This window comes from Zophobas morio, unplaced genomic scaffold, assembly GCF_036711695.1.
Source record: "Zophobas morio isolate AGI-343-1 ecotype UQ-CSIRO unplaced genomic scaffold, CSIRO_AGI_Zmor_V1 ptg000005l, whole genome shotgun sequence".
Classification (NCBI taxonomy): domain Eukaryota; kingdom Metazoa; phylum Arthropoda; class Insecta; order Coleoptera; family Tenebrionidae; genus Zophobas; species Zophobas morio.
In genome coordinates, this window is record NW_026972110.1 from 17,928,425 (window position 1) to 17,944,866 (window position 16,442).

The following is a 16,442-nucleotide window of genomic DNA, read 5'->3' on the forward strand; positions in this document are numbered from 1 at the left end:
TTTTAGCTTCTCAGTTTTCCGGAACCGTGCTAAGTACGTCTTTACCAAAGGGCAATTATTGCTCTAAAATATTCGATGATAGTCTTTAAAGGTGAACTGGGACCACCAACACGCCATATTTTTGGAATCAGGTCGTCGAAATCTGGCTCCCAGAATTTTTTGTCGATTTTAAGACAACTTCGTAAAAGCTGAATTTTTAAATTTTAAATTTTTAACTCTCCTCAAGCACCTTCTAAATGTAAAAAAGGTTTTTTTGTTGAATTCGATTCCCTAAAATTTTTTAGGGCTTTCAAAATTCGTATCATTATTTCAAAATCGGCAACATGAAATATGAGAATTTTGAGATATTTTACAAATTTTGCGGTTGAAATCGAAAATTTGGAAAACCAGTCGCCTTATCGACTTAGGATGATTATTCTTCCTAAAAAATTCACCATTTCTGGTTAAACACGATTTTTTTTCTTCATATTTTTGGTTGTTCAATTTTTCGGAAGCGCCACTATTGCTCTAAAATTTTCTATGACAGTCTTCAATCCGCCGTATTTTTGGTTTCAGCTCGTTGGACACTTTACTCAATAATAAAAAAAAATCTGGCTCCCAGAATGTCTTGTGGATTTTTGGACAACTTCGTGAAAGCTCAATTTTTCAATTTGAAATTTTTCACCTTTCTCAAGCATCTTCGAAAATTAGCAAAGGAGATTTTTCTTCGAGAATTCTTAGCATTTTTTCAAAATCGTCAACATGATGTATGACAGTTTTTGATTTGTTTCAAAAATTTGCCTCTGAAATCGCATATTTCAAAACTCAGTTGTCGTATCGACTGGGGATTATTCTCCCTAAAAGATCTACCATTTCTGCGTAAACACGCCTTTTTTTAATCTTTTTGGTCTCTCAGTTATATAACATAAGAATAATATGCTCCTGTACTCGTGGTTTATGAATCCGCCTTGATTTTTATCACAACTGCTTTACAATCATTTTTTTGTGCAATATATTCGAGGTGTTTTATGTGGCAGAGATCTTGATTATGCATCATGGATTGTCAGATTTGTGTTCATGTCGTCCGGGTGGATTCCAATCCCATCATAATATTATCCATATTTTTGTATTTATAGGGGTTATCGTAAAATACAGAAAATTGTGCAAAATCAAATTTTAGAGTCTTTCGAAGAAACTGGAGTTGTTCGATTGTATTTAAGGGGCGAGGGAAGTTCTATTTAAATAACTTTAGCCAATTTTATAAACCCACTTTTCAGTAGTTGGATTCGCTGTGTCTCATACCCCGAATAGGTCAGACGTTGCTACGTCAAAATAAATCTCATACCACTTTACGCTGCTTTGACCTGTAAAGTACTGATTTTGGATGATGATTTTGCGTTTTTTTTATATAAATAGCCTTTTTAACTGTAACATAACAAAATGTTTCAACACTGTTTTTTATATTATTATTATTAAGTTGGCATTGGAATATCTGTCACTACATTTTTAATAAGTTTTTGCCGCTTCCATGAGGTACATAGCAAATTATCATGACACCTGAATTGTCAGTTGCCTACCTATCAGGCAGCAAACACTGGAAAAACTTAAGAAAATTAGGTTATGATCAACATTTGTGACAGGCGAGAAAGAGCAATCACTAATAAAAAAAAAAGAAGACTTGTCCCCAAGTAAAGTAAAGTTGAAAATTCGTTTTGAACAATGCTCATAATCATGTTAGTATATCAACTGACCACTGTAGGATGAAAAACTTACGTCATTTCAACTCTGTTTCTATATTGAGTGGATTTCCGCCACGGTTAAAAAACAAGTTTAAATTCAAATTTACTCGAATATTTTGTTGTACAACACTTTGGAGCTATTTGATGCACTATAAAAAAAATGTAAAGTAAAGACCAAGGCGGATTCATAATCCACGAGTACAGGATTACATTATTTTATAAAATTTAGGTAACCTCTACTACAAAAAATGACGAGGGGCCGTTATTTAATTATTGGTACAGATAATTGAACAAATTTTGTCGCCTACACTATATTCTTAAATTACATATAAAATTTACAACAATAGTTTCGGAGATTATCTGTCTAATAAAATTCGGAATAGAGGCAGAAACGGGACACTCACGTCTTTGTACTCTAGGGGTCATTAAACGTCGAAAAAAACATGAAATAGTCATTTGCCAGATACACCCCATTCTCATAGATTCTTTCCCGCCAAACTTATTTTTTTGTAGAAAAGACAAATATGTAGTAATCTTCACAGACCCGTTGAAATGAAACACACTGTATCCCCAAAAACCGATCAATTTATTAACAAACATGTAAAAGATAGCACAATGATAAGGCACAGCAGAACAGCAAAGGTCAATGACCTACAAGGGAAGTGAAGTTTGCGTTAAACCTAAATAAACTTTGGCGATATACCAATAGTAATAGAGGACTTTAAAAAATACAAATTAGAAACAGTACAATAGATAAAAATTAAATTCGAAGAAAATAGGACAAAACGACGATAAACAATTCGAAAAATGAGGACAATAAAACGAAGATGTGCAGAGAGCAACTGCGCATAAGGAAAAGAAAACTGCAGTTGTCAATTACAAGGAAACAAGGAATATAAAAGAGATAAAAATAACTGCTAAATTTAAATGTGGCGAAGAGAAAAGCATACCGGAAACTGATCTGTAAAAGAGAATAAGAAAGTGTCAACGATCTAGAAAGAAAAAGGAAATAACAATAAATAAAGGGGTGCTTGAATAGCAGACCTTAATATTTATCAAAAAATAATTGTCATATTTGTGCATAAAATGTTATTTTTTGACATAAATAAACATTTCGGACGCAAAATTGCCTTGTATGCAGTAATTTATGACTGCAGTATCTCAACTTTTGTTTCACGTTGAAAAAAATAAATAAATAAGATAAAAAAGCGCCGTTATCATTCGCGTGGAATTTCATGTTGAGGTAGGATATGGCTGCATCCATCACTGTCAACCTGCACACAACCCAGACGCTCCGACCGATATTCCCCTTAACCCATGCCCAATATTGACCAGGAACACACCAACCTCTCAAAATTTCACCCATATTTACCCAACATTCAACCCTTCACAGCCCCCGCATTGGCGGGCTCCATCCCACAACCAACCTGTTCGTTTTCGATATGAAAGGCCACGTGCCAAATCGTAAATGCGATACGGTAGAGTAATTTCGCCGTCACTTGCTCCAGCCCTGCATCCGAATTTTTCCGGCACTGGCAACAGCAGCTAACGGGCGGATCTAACCTGGACTTCTTAACCGACATCGTTAAAAAAGCGATCAAAAGTCAACTAGGCGCGATATCACAATAAAAACATCACAGTGCATGGTACAACAACCCGAGTGCATTTTACCACGGAACTTTGTAATTGCTGGTCACTACATAAAACTCCGGTATTGCGGTGCGAGACACGCCCGCTGTCTGCATCCCGGAGTCTCCCCCTCTCCCGGAATCACCCCAATCTCGTGCTCCCGGATCGTCCGCAACCGCTCGGCTCGAATCGGCCCTGCATCAGAAGTGTCTCTAGTAATGGGGGAGAGATGTGGTCATTGTTGGCGAGTTCGGACGAAACGGTATTGTCTTTGCTGTCGTCAAGTCGTCACTATGACGACGTGAAAACATATCATCCCGCGCTTTCATGAAAAAAGCTATGAATTCGTGATCACAGAAAATTGCTAATGTATTCAAATTGCTTTCAGTTGCGGGCTTCTTGGGGAGGTTTTGGGCCGAGTTTCTGATGGTGCGGTGTGAAGTTGGGGGGAGTTTAATTGCTGTCAAAAGGGGCAGTGGATGTTTATTAGGAGGACTTTAATTATGGAACTGGGAAATTCTCGATTTGTAATTAACTGTTTGAGATTTGTTTGAAGTTTTCACCGTGGTCTAATGATGGTGACCTTTCTACTTGGTTTGATTGTTGGAATCTTAAGTTTTCCAGAAGTGGACAGGATTAGATTTAACTTTAATGACTTTCTGAAGCTTTAGAAAGTGATCATCACATTATAGAGGACAAAAAAGAAGAGAAAAATTTGAGAAATATTGATAACTTAGGGTAAACCGAACGAAATCTTTAACGTGACGGGATATGCGACCGTGGAAATTGAAAGACTTCCTCAACTTCCGAGTCCATAACATTTATTTTTCGAATCACTCTCAAATTTTAAATCGTTTATTCGAACTTTGTTCTGACATTATCGTCAGCCTATTATAGCCCAAATTCATGTCCTGACTCATTGCTTGCATTATTTTTCCAAGCTGACTGTCTGCTCTCAGTTTTTGACGGCGGTTTGCATCGAACACGATTTTTTACTCTGTTGTTCCATCTATAAGCCTTCTTTTATCGACACTTATTTGTTCTCACTCAAGATATATCCCGTATCTTCCACAATTACTCGGTTAAAATCCTCCACAGGACGATTTCTCTTAACGGCGAGTTAATACAAAATCGTATCCTTTGTGGTGACGCGCTTTCATGAAAAAATTTATACATTCGTGACCAGCGAAAATTGCAAATGTATTCAAATTGCTTTTAGTTTCAGGTTTCTTGGCAAGGTTTGAGTTAATTTCGTGATGTTCAGGACTCATTCCGAAGGTTCCGAGAATGGAGGTTCTGACACGTTGTAATTTTCGGTTTTATTAACTCTAAGCAAGGGGTTTCAGGGATTTTAATTGTGGTTATTAAAAGGTGACGCTCGATGTTTATTAGCAGGTATTTGACGATGGATTTGTGGAATTAACGACTAATAATAAATTGCTGGAGAGTTGCTTGACGTTTTATAATGTTTAATTATGAAAGAATGTGGTTTATTCGAAGAAAATGGAGTTTTGACGAAATGGAATGGTGTTATTACAGGCACATAAATCATTACTGTTGGAGAATTATGTCACATTAAAGGTCACAAAAAAACATTTTATAGCCATTTACTGGCATTTTTGCTCTCGTGTTAAGAGATGAGTTTAGAATCAAATCAAAGCAATCAGCGTGTGCTTGTTTTTTAGGTAATTGTAAAACAATTCGCACACTTAAAACTTCTAAAGCATTTTAATTACCTTTAATGGCTATCGTAATAATACATAGTTATGTACAATAAATTTTAATATGGGCTCGTTTTTGCCATTAAGAGAGTATGCATATTGCATACGCAAATAACGAGCGATGATAAATAATGGCACTAAAAAGTATAAATGTCGAATAAATATGATCAAACACGCCGCAAGGCCAGTTTTAGTATCGCTATTGTCTTACTGGTTTGTGTTTACGAGAAGCAGCCCTTTAAGGCTTGTTCTTGTGTAGTTTTATAGTTATTAAAGTTTGCTACATAATGTTATTTTTCGGCACGTTTTGGGTGTCTTGAGACAATTTTATGGATTAGGTTAATTTTACCCAAACAGATTCGAATGAATTGTTTTTTTAAATTCTTGCAACGGTAATGAGGAGTAGTTGAATAATTATTACCACTGCAAATATCTGTCGCTGCGATTAAAATTTATGACCAGAGAATCGACACGACTAACAACTAATTTAATGCAAGAGACTAATGAGACAAAAAATTGTATCTTTCCTATTTATGGAGAGAAAATGTTATCTTCCAGCTGCTCGACATTACTACAAAACAAATATTTAAACAATCATATTCCTACGAAAGTCACGTATGTTGATTATTTTTTTGTGCAAAAGTTTTGCTACATAATTTCTCTTTCATTAAATTAAAAAAAAAAAAGCTCTTTCTTAGATTAAATATGTACATTCACATTTATGACAAATTATGGATTGTTTCCTGAAATAAAGGCCATTTCGACAGAATTTGCACAAACATTTTTGTGAAGTCATTGTGAGTAAAAATCAAGGCGAACTCATAAACCCCATGCAGGAGTATATAACTTTATTAAATGTCAAGAATCTTTAATGTACAAAATTTCGATAACGTCAACAACTTGTGGTAGGGATGACTAGACAAATTTTGTTCAGGGTTTTACAATTTACACGATATTCATCTAAGAATTGCCAACAATAGGTCTAGTAGTTCCGGAGATTATCTGTCAACAAAAAAAAACAGACTGACAGAAATTCCAGAACTGTTTTTCCGTACTGTCGGAAGCCGAGAAAACATGAAAGTTACCATTCGCCGGACGGACCCTATTACAATACTTCCTTAGCTTACGCGCAAGAAGGAATAGAAGGATGAAAAATTTGCAATAAATGACAGCAAAATTAAATAGGCCAACTGTACAAGTAAAACTAAATAAGAAAATGTTTGCTAAAATATCAAACGCGACTCAAATATCAATTTCTATTACAAATATTTTTTTATTATTTCATATTTTTTAAATTTAATTAAAAAACAATGGGCGTCTTAAGGTCTGAAAGTACAGTTCTGTAAATGGCGTTGAATTGAATGTAAAATAAGTAAACTAAATAATTTAAACATAGCCGGATTACACAAAATTCTAGAAATAAAATCATTGTTCCTTAAAACATTTTGAACGAATTTTTCTTTTAGACCACTTTTTTCCATAGGGCGACGAGATTTCGTTGTTTAAAATTTTGTTAAATTTTTCTTTGATTACTTTTGGAACTTATAGTACAATAATTGACGAAATTGAAAGTTAAGACCTATAAATCTTCTTTTACAGCACCTCTTTGACTTTATTTTGGCTTTTTTGTGTGGATTTTCATTAGATAGAATTACCACAAGGATTGTAATCAAATTTTAGGTGTATGTTATGACTTATGAATATCGTGGAAATGGCAAAACGGTAACGAAAATTTTTCTAATAATAATTCCCACCAACAACGTGATGCCATCCCCTCAAAATTTTTAACAATATACATTTTTTTTTAATTTTATAAAATAATATACACCTACAGTAGTTACATAGTGGGGCCCCTAACTCATTTGACCTCATTTGACCTCATTTGACCTGAGCTAGTACACTACTTTTTATCCAATAGCTGTCATCGATATTGTAATTAGGCTCCGCGCCTCGATCTGACAACGAATGAGAAATTCATCACAATTGAGATTGGAAAGAAATGGGTGGGGTTTAATTTTTTGCTTAAAATACATAGTATGCTTTGAACAACACGATACTGAAAATCATGTTTTTTATTTCTTGTAAAGAAATAAGGATTTTGCAGTTAAGCTCCGCCCCCTTGGTCTACGACGAATAAAAAAATCATTACAATTGAGATAGGGCGGGTGGGTGGGGCTTACATTTTGCCTTTTTTTTCTTAATATGTGTACTCATCTTTCCACAACAAGAAACTTAAAACATATTGAAAGTGGTTAATTTGTATAGGGAAATTGATTTGGCAATTACGCTCCGCCCCTCGGTCTGACAATGCATGAAAAATTCATCACGATTGAGATCGAGACGGATGGGTAGGGCTTCCCTTACGATTATCTTTTATAATTAATACATTTAGTTTTCTTTGTATAACACGATTACTTAAGAACATGTTTCACATGGTAATTTCTCGTAGAAAAATAAGGACTTTACAATAAGCTCCGCCCCTCGGCTTACAACGAATAAAAAAATCATCAGAATTGAGATAGAACGGGCGGACGGGGCTTCTATTTTGCCTTTTTTTTTTTTCTTAATATATATAGCCACCTTTTCACATCAAGAAACTTAAAACATGGTTAAAATGGTACATTTTTGGAAGGAATATGGATTTTGCAATTATGGGGCGGAGTCTAATTGCACAATCAATATTTCCTTATACAAATTTTACATTTTAAACATGTTTTAAGTTTCATGTTAGGAAAAGAAGTCTACTCATATTAAAACAAAAAGGCAAAATATATGCCCGCCCACCCGCCCTGTCTCAATTGTGATGATTTTTTGTATGCGCAGTGAATCATGGGGGCGGAGCTTAACTGCAAAATACGTATCTCTTCACGCAAAATATAAACCCCGCCCACCCACCCCATCTCGATTGCGATGATTTTTTTATTCTTAGAAACTTAAAACACATTTAATATGGATTTTGCAATTACGCTCTGCCCCTAGGTCTGGCAACGAAAGAAAACTTGATTACTTTTTAGAACAGGGCAAGTATGGGTGGGGCTTAATCTTTAGTTTTAATTTTTTCTTAATATACATACGCAGTATTCTTGGAACACGATACTCAAAAGCATGTTTTTCATTTCTCGTAGAGAAATAAGGATTTTGCAGTTAAACTCCGCCCTCTTGACTCACGACGAATAAAAAATTCATCAGAATTGAGACAGGGCGGGTGGGCGGGGCTTCATTTTGCCATTTTTTCTTAATATGTGCAAACTTATTTAGCCGCATTCATACTTAATTAATCAGTCCTCTCCTCTGTTTTAAGGAGACAATATCAATCACATCTGCCTTGATACTTCTAATGTGAACGTGATTACAGTTAAATTCTTTCGAACTATAAACATAAGCACTCGAAGTTAAGCATATAATTACTATGAGTGCATTTTTCCATATATCATAGAGGTTATCACAAAACAAAAATCGTAAAAACAAATTTAATAATTTTTCAAAGAACCGGCATTTGATGGACTGTACTTCAGCGAAGAGTTTTGCCCAAATAAACTTTTTTTTATTAATCTTGGAACTTGACAAAACTCAAAATGAAGATCTGAAAATCTTGTTTTACCGGACTTCTTTAACTTTCATTTGACTTTTTACTTCCCAAACGTAAACGAAGTATGAAATAGCTACTTTCATATTTTTTTCGAGGTTTCATGACCTCTTGTATACGAAAAAAATAAGTCTGCCGTTTGAGTATCAAATTGTAGATGTATGTGATAAATATCGTGTAGATGGTAAAAGTCTAACCACAATTTAGCTAATCATTTACAACCATGAGCTGATGACATCCCCTCAAAAATTGGTACATTAAACGTCAGTTAAATCTTGATGCGTCTCCATTTTTGTCCACTTCTTACATATTATGTAAAAGTACTAAAATTAGACATTACATTTATTTGAAGTATGTTTTAAATTTGAGATAAGATAAAAAAAATGTGATTACTTTTTTTGCCAGTGCTGTAATAACCTAATTTATTTTCAAGTAATAAACACAGTCCGGCGATTAATTATAATGATATAACAGATTTGTACGATACTACTTGGCTTCCTTATTTGTGAAAAGACAACACAATCATTTGTTTATTAAATGAAAAAATCACACCATGAGTGGACAAAATTTTGGAAGCTTCCAACTTTATTATAAGGAACCTTTATTTCAAACCCACAATTTAGCTATTATTCAAAAACCCGTCGTTATGCCTTGGGTTGTAAAATACCACAAGACCAATAAATATGTGTGAAAGATTGCACTTTTATTTAACAAGCAGTATCATCGTATTGGCACAAACTGCTGATCCCACGTCTACGATCAAAGAAAAATGACCGCAAGCACTATCACATTAACACTAAATAAACGTTATCCTGTCCCGCTGACATTAAAATTATCCATTTCAAAAAGCTAACTTAGTAAATTTAAATTTTCCCATTACTCATCGACCTGATGTCGTATTAAATCACAACGTGATCGCGATTATTCCAATGGTATTGTATTATAAACTGGCGATAAATGCTGCGTATGATTTTAATTGAATGCTGCCTCTGATTAAATGGGCGGTTTCATCATCCCCGTGTTTAAGGAGCGGTGACTCTGATTGTCTTCACTCGAAGTCTGATTTCTCGTTTTCCAAAAATACATTTTTCTTGACACCGTCTCGCGGTTTGTTTACTTCCAATTAACGCCTCCAGAAACGACGCATTAACCTCGGAAAAACTTAACCCTCGATGTTTACTCACCCCTGTCCAGTAAGTGTAAAACAAGTCTCTTCTGACACAGTACGCGGTCATTTTGAGTCCGAGTAACTAAACACTATTTTACACAATAAAATAATGGTAGTCTGGGGGCTGGTTATCAGCACCGCTCCCAGTCCATGATAGGGGTAGTCGAGCTTTCGGGGTACTACAGCGAGCGATCTTGATCGTGCGAGCTTAATACCAACACTAACACTAATTGGTAGCGAATTTTTAGGACTCAGCATGAGCTCTTGACGTAGACGTGTGAGCAGTGCTCCTCAACATGCTGTTCGTAACACGATATCCTTCGATTTGCGAGCAATATTCTCCACGATAATTTATGAACCCACACATGCATGAGAATATTTTTATATTGCCCTACCGCATCCATTACTGCCACGCCATAAAGCCCCAGGGCTTTAAGCTCGCCGGAGTGCAGCAGGAACGTTCGTTGCGAATAAAATTTCAAACAAAAATGATTATAAATAGATTAATCGAGCGTTCACGTTTTGGCTAATTATAGTGTTTGGTGCATTCAGTGTGCCATATAGATAAAAATTCGCAAGGTTTTGAAACTCTGGTAGAGGTGAAGATTTATTGTATGAGCGTCCGACCAGTTCTATGTTGTTTAGAATGGCAAATAAGGGCTTACGTCACCGCTCTTTTTGGCATTTTGCAACCGCCGCTTTGCATGCATAAGTAATCGGCGAGTTTATGGTATTTTTATGATTTATTCCAAGTATAGGTGTGAGCTACGGTACATTTTAATTTGGTTATGTGGAACGGCCATAAGGGAATTTGTTCCGGTGGGTTCGTCTTTTTTAACTCTTCTCACAAAAAGGTTTGATGGAAACCAAGGTTTTTACGATTTACGTACGTACAAATTTTGTACGTTTATGACTCCGGGTGTGTCAAGGAAATTAACGACGACAAAAATTTTGACAATTTGTGAAATGTGTACGGTTCGTGCTATCGCTTTTACGGCGGTTTTTGATTTACATAAATGCAAGGAATATGACATCATATTTACATTTCTACATATTTCACTTTTGCACATTAAATCAAAGTTACGCAAAATGCTATTTAAAAAACTCGTTAATGCGGATGTCTTCATTTTATTCGATTGATGTCATTTACGGTACTTGGAGTTCTATAAAAGAAGTATTCATAAGCAAGTTTAAGCTGCCAATTAAATCACTTTTGACTTATGATTCAATACAAAAAACGCTGCTTATAATGTTTACAATTTAATATCAGAAAAAGCAGCCCATAAATTTTAATTATCCGGGCAGAAATACACTTACAACTGATGATTAACAATTACACACAAAAATACAAACTTTTGATAACTTCTGTATTGTATGTGCATTATTGTCTTCGTTCCTTTTATTTGGCCTTGGATGAAAGTGTTAACAGATTTAAGTTTGAGACGGATTGTTGTTTTTTTATATGTATATGTATTCTGACGGACGGTTTTCCCAACTATAATTTTTGTCGGTGAAAAAATGACGCATATACTCGATGGTGCGTTGTTAAGACTTCGAAGAACTCGAAAATAAAAAACGGCTAAAAAAATACCTGCAAAGTTGATCTCTTTTAATGAATTGCTTTGTCTAATAGACAGTTAAATAATTAGCTATTAATAGTTTAGTAGCAATTTGCTACAATACGATTCACAACATTGTTTTTTCTGTCAACAGATGCCATTTTTGACGATTTTTATCGGAATTTTAAAGTTATTTAGACGCAATTTCCCTCCCCCAGAAAGTCCGGACAGTAAAACAAGTTGAATTTTTTGTGAAATTATAAAACTTCACAATCATAAACTATGTAAAAGAGATCAAGGGTATCAAAAATTCTTTCAAAGTCTTTCGAAAATTCACAGGGATTCACAGAATTTTTCAGTCTTATACAAACTAGAAAAAAAAAACACCAACTCTTTCGAAAATAAAATTCCTGCTGTTCCCAGAATTTTTCAAATTATAAAAATAACACAAGCAGCTCTTAAGACTCTTTCATATTCTTAAAAACAAAGAAGACACAATTTAATTTTTCAACTTTTCAATTCAATTTCGAGATTTTGCAATTTTTCGATTCGAGTTTTTCGAGTTTTCAATTTTTAATTTTTCCATTTGAAATTTTTCGTTTGAGTTTTTTATTTTCTTTATTTTTACAATTTTCCAATGTTCGGATTTTATGATTTTTGGTTTTTTCAATTTCATTTTTCTCAATTTGCAATTAATATTCAATTTTTCGTTTCTTTTTTCTTTAATTTTACGATACTCTTCGAGTTTTCATTTTTAAATTTTCCCATTTTCCGATTTTCCAACTTTTGGACGTTTCAATTTTTAGATTTTTCAGTTTTTCATTTCTTCAGTTTTTCGACAAAAATCTAATCGTATCTCCTGTTCTTTGCGGCAAAAAATTGTTGAAAGAAAACTATGTATATAAAGAAAAGAAAAAAAAATTAAGCCTCACCCACCCGCCCGGAACTCAATTGTGAAGAGTTTTTCATTCCTAATCAGACGAGAGGCGGGGTTGAATTGGAAATTCAACCTTTTTAACAACATATTTCAAATGGTAATTTCTTGTAGAGAAATGAGGATTTTGCAACTAAACTCAGCCCTTCAACTAACAATGAATAAAGCATTAATCACAATTGAGAATGGGTGGGTGGGCGGGGCTTATATTTGGTCCATTTTTTTGTTAATATGCCAAGTCTTCTTTTCCCAACAAGAAACTGACCATATGTTTAACTATCCTGTTGTTGAAAGAAAACTCTACGTATATTAAAAAAAAAAATTAAGCCTCACCCACCCGCGCCGATCTCAATTGTGATGAGTTTTTCATTCCTAATCAGACCGAAGGGCGGATTTTAATTATTGTAACATCAATATTTCTCTCAAAATTTCTACCCTTTTAAAAACATATTTCATATGGTAATTTCTTGTAGAGAAATGAGGATTCTGCAACTAAACTTCGCCCTTAAGCTCACGATGAATAAAATATTCATTACAATTGAGAAAGGGTGGGTGGGCGGGGCCTATATTTTGCCCATTTTTTCTTAATATACGAAGTCTTCTTTTCCCAACAAGAAACTGAAAACATGTTTAACTATCTTGTTGTTGAAAAAAAATTCTATATATTAAAAAAAACTTGTTTGAAAAGCAAAACACAATGAGTCCCCATGATTAAAAAACGTTGGCAATATTTCGACTATTTCGTCGTGAAACTGTAAAATGCTTTTAGAATTCCATTTTTTTTTAAATCCAAAACAGTAAAATTGTAGTGATAAATCAAATACAGTTATTTTATAAAGTTTAAGTATTAACTTTGCAAAATTTTGAGATTACGTCATCAAATTGTTGGTGGGGATGATGGCACAAATTTTGGTTAACGTCTTACTATCCACACGATATTCCTTAAGACTCCATAAAATTAGCCAAGGTCTAACTTCATACTTCTTTAGCTTACGTTCAGAATTAACAGCAAGATAAGCTAAAACAAGTTATGGAGATATCAAATGAACGAAATATATTTAATAAAAATTTATAACTTTATTTTTAATTTATGACTCTATATTTTAAGTATTCGCAAACGTTTTTAAAAATAATTGCCATCATTAACGACATGAACTTTGCGCAAGTTAAAATCACATTCAAAAACTGAGAAACGAGAAATTCCCCATCTCCCAACAAATAATTCACTCAAGTGGTTTCGCCAAATTACGCAATTTTGTGAAATCTAAAATTGTGCGAAAATTTATTTAATTGTTACTTTTATCAATATTTTCATTACCTTCACAATTTTGACTTGCTAAGGGTAAGATAAGGACGTACTGTGGTACGGTCCACTGGCGAACGACGTTTCATAATTTCTAGAATACGAAAAAATGGTTCCTCCGTTTCCGTATGTCTGTCGATTTTTATTAGTCCCATAATCTCCAAAACTATTAAATCGATTGTTCTCAAATTTTACATGTATGTTAGGAATATCATGTAGATGGTAAAATGCCAACTGAAATTTGTCTAATCTTCCACACCAAAAATTTGATTACGTCACTTCAAAATTTTGCACAGTAAATACTAGTTAAATTTTGTAAAATAACATACTCTTGTATTTGCGGTTCGTGAATCCGCCTTGATTTTTTACCCTAGGCGTCCAGATTTCCCCAAAACGATCCGAATTATAACATTTAATACAGGGTGGCTCAGAGCACTACTACATAATAAGGCTAAGTAAATAATGCTAATTAATGTATAGTCAATTCCTTGAAATATGGCAATCAGAGAATTTTAAAATTTAGTGAATGACCAAAATTAATTTCCAATGTTGTTATTTATTAAAAAATAATTCTTGTGGTAAAAACTTGATGACAACTTATGTTCTCTAGATTTGGGAAATGATCATGGTTTTACTAGAATTTTTACTTGTTTTTTTGTCATATAGTTCATCATTAAAATTATGTAATAGTGTCCTGAATCACCCTGTATAGTATAAGAGCAAAACCAGTGCAACGGTATCGATTCAATAACGCGAAGGACTAGTGTGACTAGTGTTATCAATTTTTTAACTTGTAGAATACTTATCCTAAAATAAATCAGTAACATTTCGAAAATCAAATTTTATCATTTTTCGAAGAACCTAGACTTGTTCTGTTTAAATAACTTGACCATTTTTTTTCTGCAGGACTCAGTGAGACGAAAGAATATATACCCAGAATTTTTTTTATAAGGAATGCCATTTTTTCAAATTTAAGTCCATTTAGTCAAACAGAGCAGACCTGAGTCTCAACAAAATTAAAACTGTCTTTCTTATTATAAGCAAGTAATCTTAGTACTGTGATAATTAAAGATGATTTAAACGATAATCAACTAATTCATTAATAAATCAAAAGTTAAACCGACCATCAGCATTATGTTTAATTAAATTAGAGCTCGTGAATGCTATGGAACAACTGGACTACGTTATAAATTAGACCAAGCGGAAGTGACAGTTTAATCGTTCAATGTCACTTAAGATTATGTTATCTGATCCTTTATGTCATAATGAATCTGAAAAATTTTACAGCGAGGTTACGCAACTCATAATATTTGTGACACTTATTTCAGATTTTTATTCCACAGAGTAATCTGCAAAATGATCACGTTCTTCTCAAGAATACGAAAATGGAAATTTCTCGTGGTATTACGATTACTGTAGAAACAGTGAATTGTTAATACAATGTATGTATGCAATCGTCAGTCTAAAAAAACTCATTTGTACCGAAACATACGCGTTTACCTTGGTTCAACAATCCCCTCACGTCTTTAACGTTATAACTCTAAAAGATCCAGTTTTACATCTCATTATTTATTTCAAGTGTTACATCACTGATATATCACGTATAACATTAATGCGAATTTATGTTTGTATTCTCTCATAGATGTTGATGACGTCATCTTAACACTGCTTTTTTCGTTGTTTCAGAAACGGGTTCAATTAATTTTCCCCAAAATTCTAGGAACACGTCATGTTGAGTAATATATTATACATGCGACAATCAATATATTTATCCTTCCTAAGGATTGATGACGTCGTTTTAAGCAACTATTAAGTGACCTTAGTTCAGTGCGCACCGTTAAATGACACTTTACATTCTACCGAACGAACTGCGAACCAAACATGTCTCAAAAAATTGCATTTTTAATGGACTATTGTGCGAAATGTCACAGGTCATTTGAGTTCAATGAATAATGAAGACATGGCAAAATATATGCAGCCCTTCCTTCACAAAATGTAGACAACTTCGTTTTAAAAAAAATATACAAAATAAAAATAATTCTAGGACGATTTTGTGCTAAAATAAAATGTGCCAACGATAAATATTTAGTACGTGTATGATTCCTCGCAGATGCTTCTTACATTACTTTATAATATTTATATTAACTCTAAAAACAGATACAAATATTTTTGAAGCAGCTTCCCTAAATGATTTTTCCGATGTGTTTATTATCCACTTTTCGTAGGAGTTTTTATCAAATATTTCGACAAGTTGGTAAATATTTGCCGTAGAAAGTTGAGCAATAATAAATTTTTCAAGATATAGTTGAAAACAAAAATTATCTTTCCCAATGTTTTCTGATTGTGAAATGAACAGTTTTCGTAAGTTTTTATATCAATACTAATCGTGAAGAAAATGTGCGAAAAAAAAAAAACAAAAAAAAAAGGTCAATGGGTTACATTTTTAAAGCTTTTTGACACCCAAACAATCCACTTTAAACCCTCGCTCCGCGAATTGTCAATTGTGTTCGTTAAACGCCAAAAAGCGCAAAAACTATGCAATAAATTTTGACGGAATAATCCCCTGGCAGCCCAATTTGACTCTGTGGTGCCACGAAAACACCAACTCAATTTGTTCTGGCGTTTCATTGTCTGCTCTTCTCCGAATTTCAATTAATCGCATCTCTCCAGCTGCAAGACATCCACGGGGTTAACCGCAGAAACGAAAGGAATAATTCCAGCTTATCGACTACCTGGCGATCGTAAATTACACGAGTGCATTGGCAAGTATGAAATCAAGGAGTGGAAGCTCAGGAATGTGAACCCTTTTAGCCTTTTAAACACT

General features: G+C 33.9%; 1 protein-coding gene across 16 annotated transcripts in view; it reads right to left on the reverse strand.

Annotated features, from left to right (window-relative positions):
* The window catches only part of LOC135122908 (tensin-1), a 395,140-nt gene that overhangs the window by 72,185 nt on the left and 306,513 nt on the right, over positions 1-16,442 (reverse strand). For 2 of the 16 annotated variants that reach the window (XM_064047416.1, XM_064047411.1), the window contains exon 1: positions 9,839-10,064. The exons of the other annotated variants lie outside the window; for them this stretch is intronic. In XM_064047416.1, coding sequence (XP_063903486.1) covers positions 9,839-9,889 — 51 coding nt within the window. In that variant the 5' untranslated portion in view covers positions 9,890-10,064. Of the gene's footprint in view, positions 1-9,838; positions 10,065-16,442 lie in introns of those variants that run through there. 16 annotated transcript variants of the gene reach the window in all.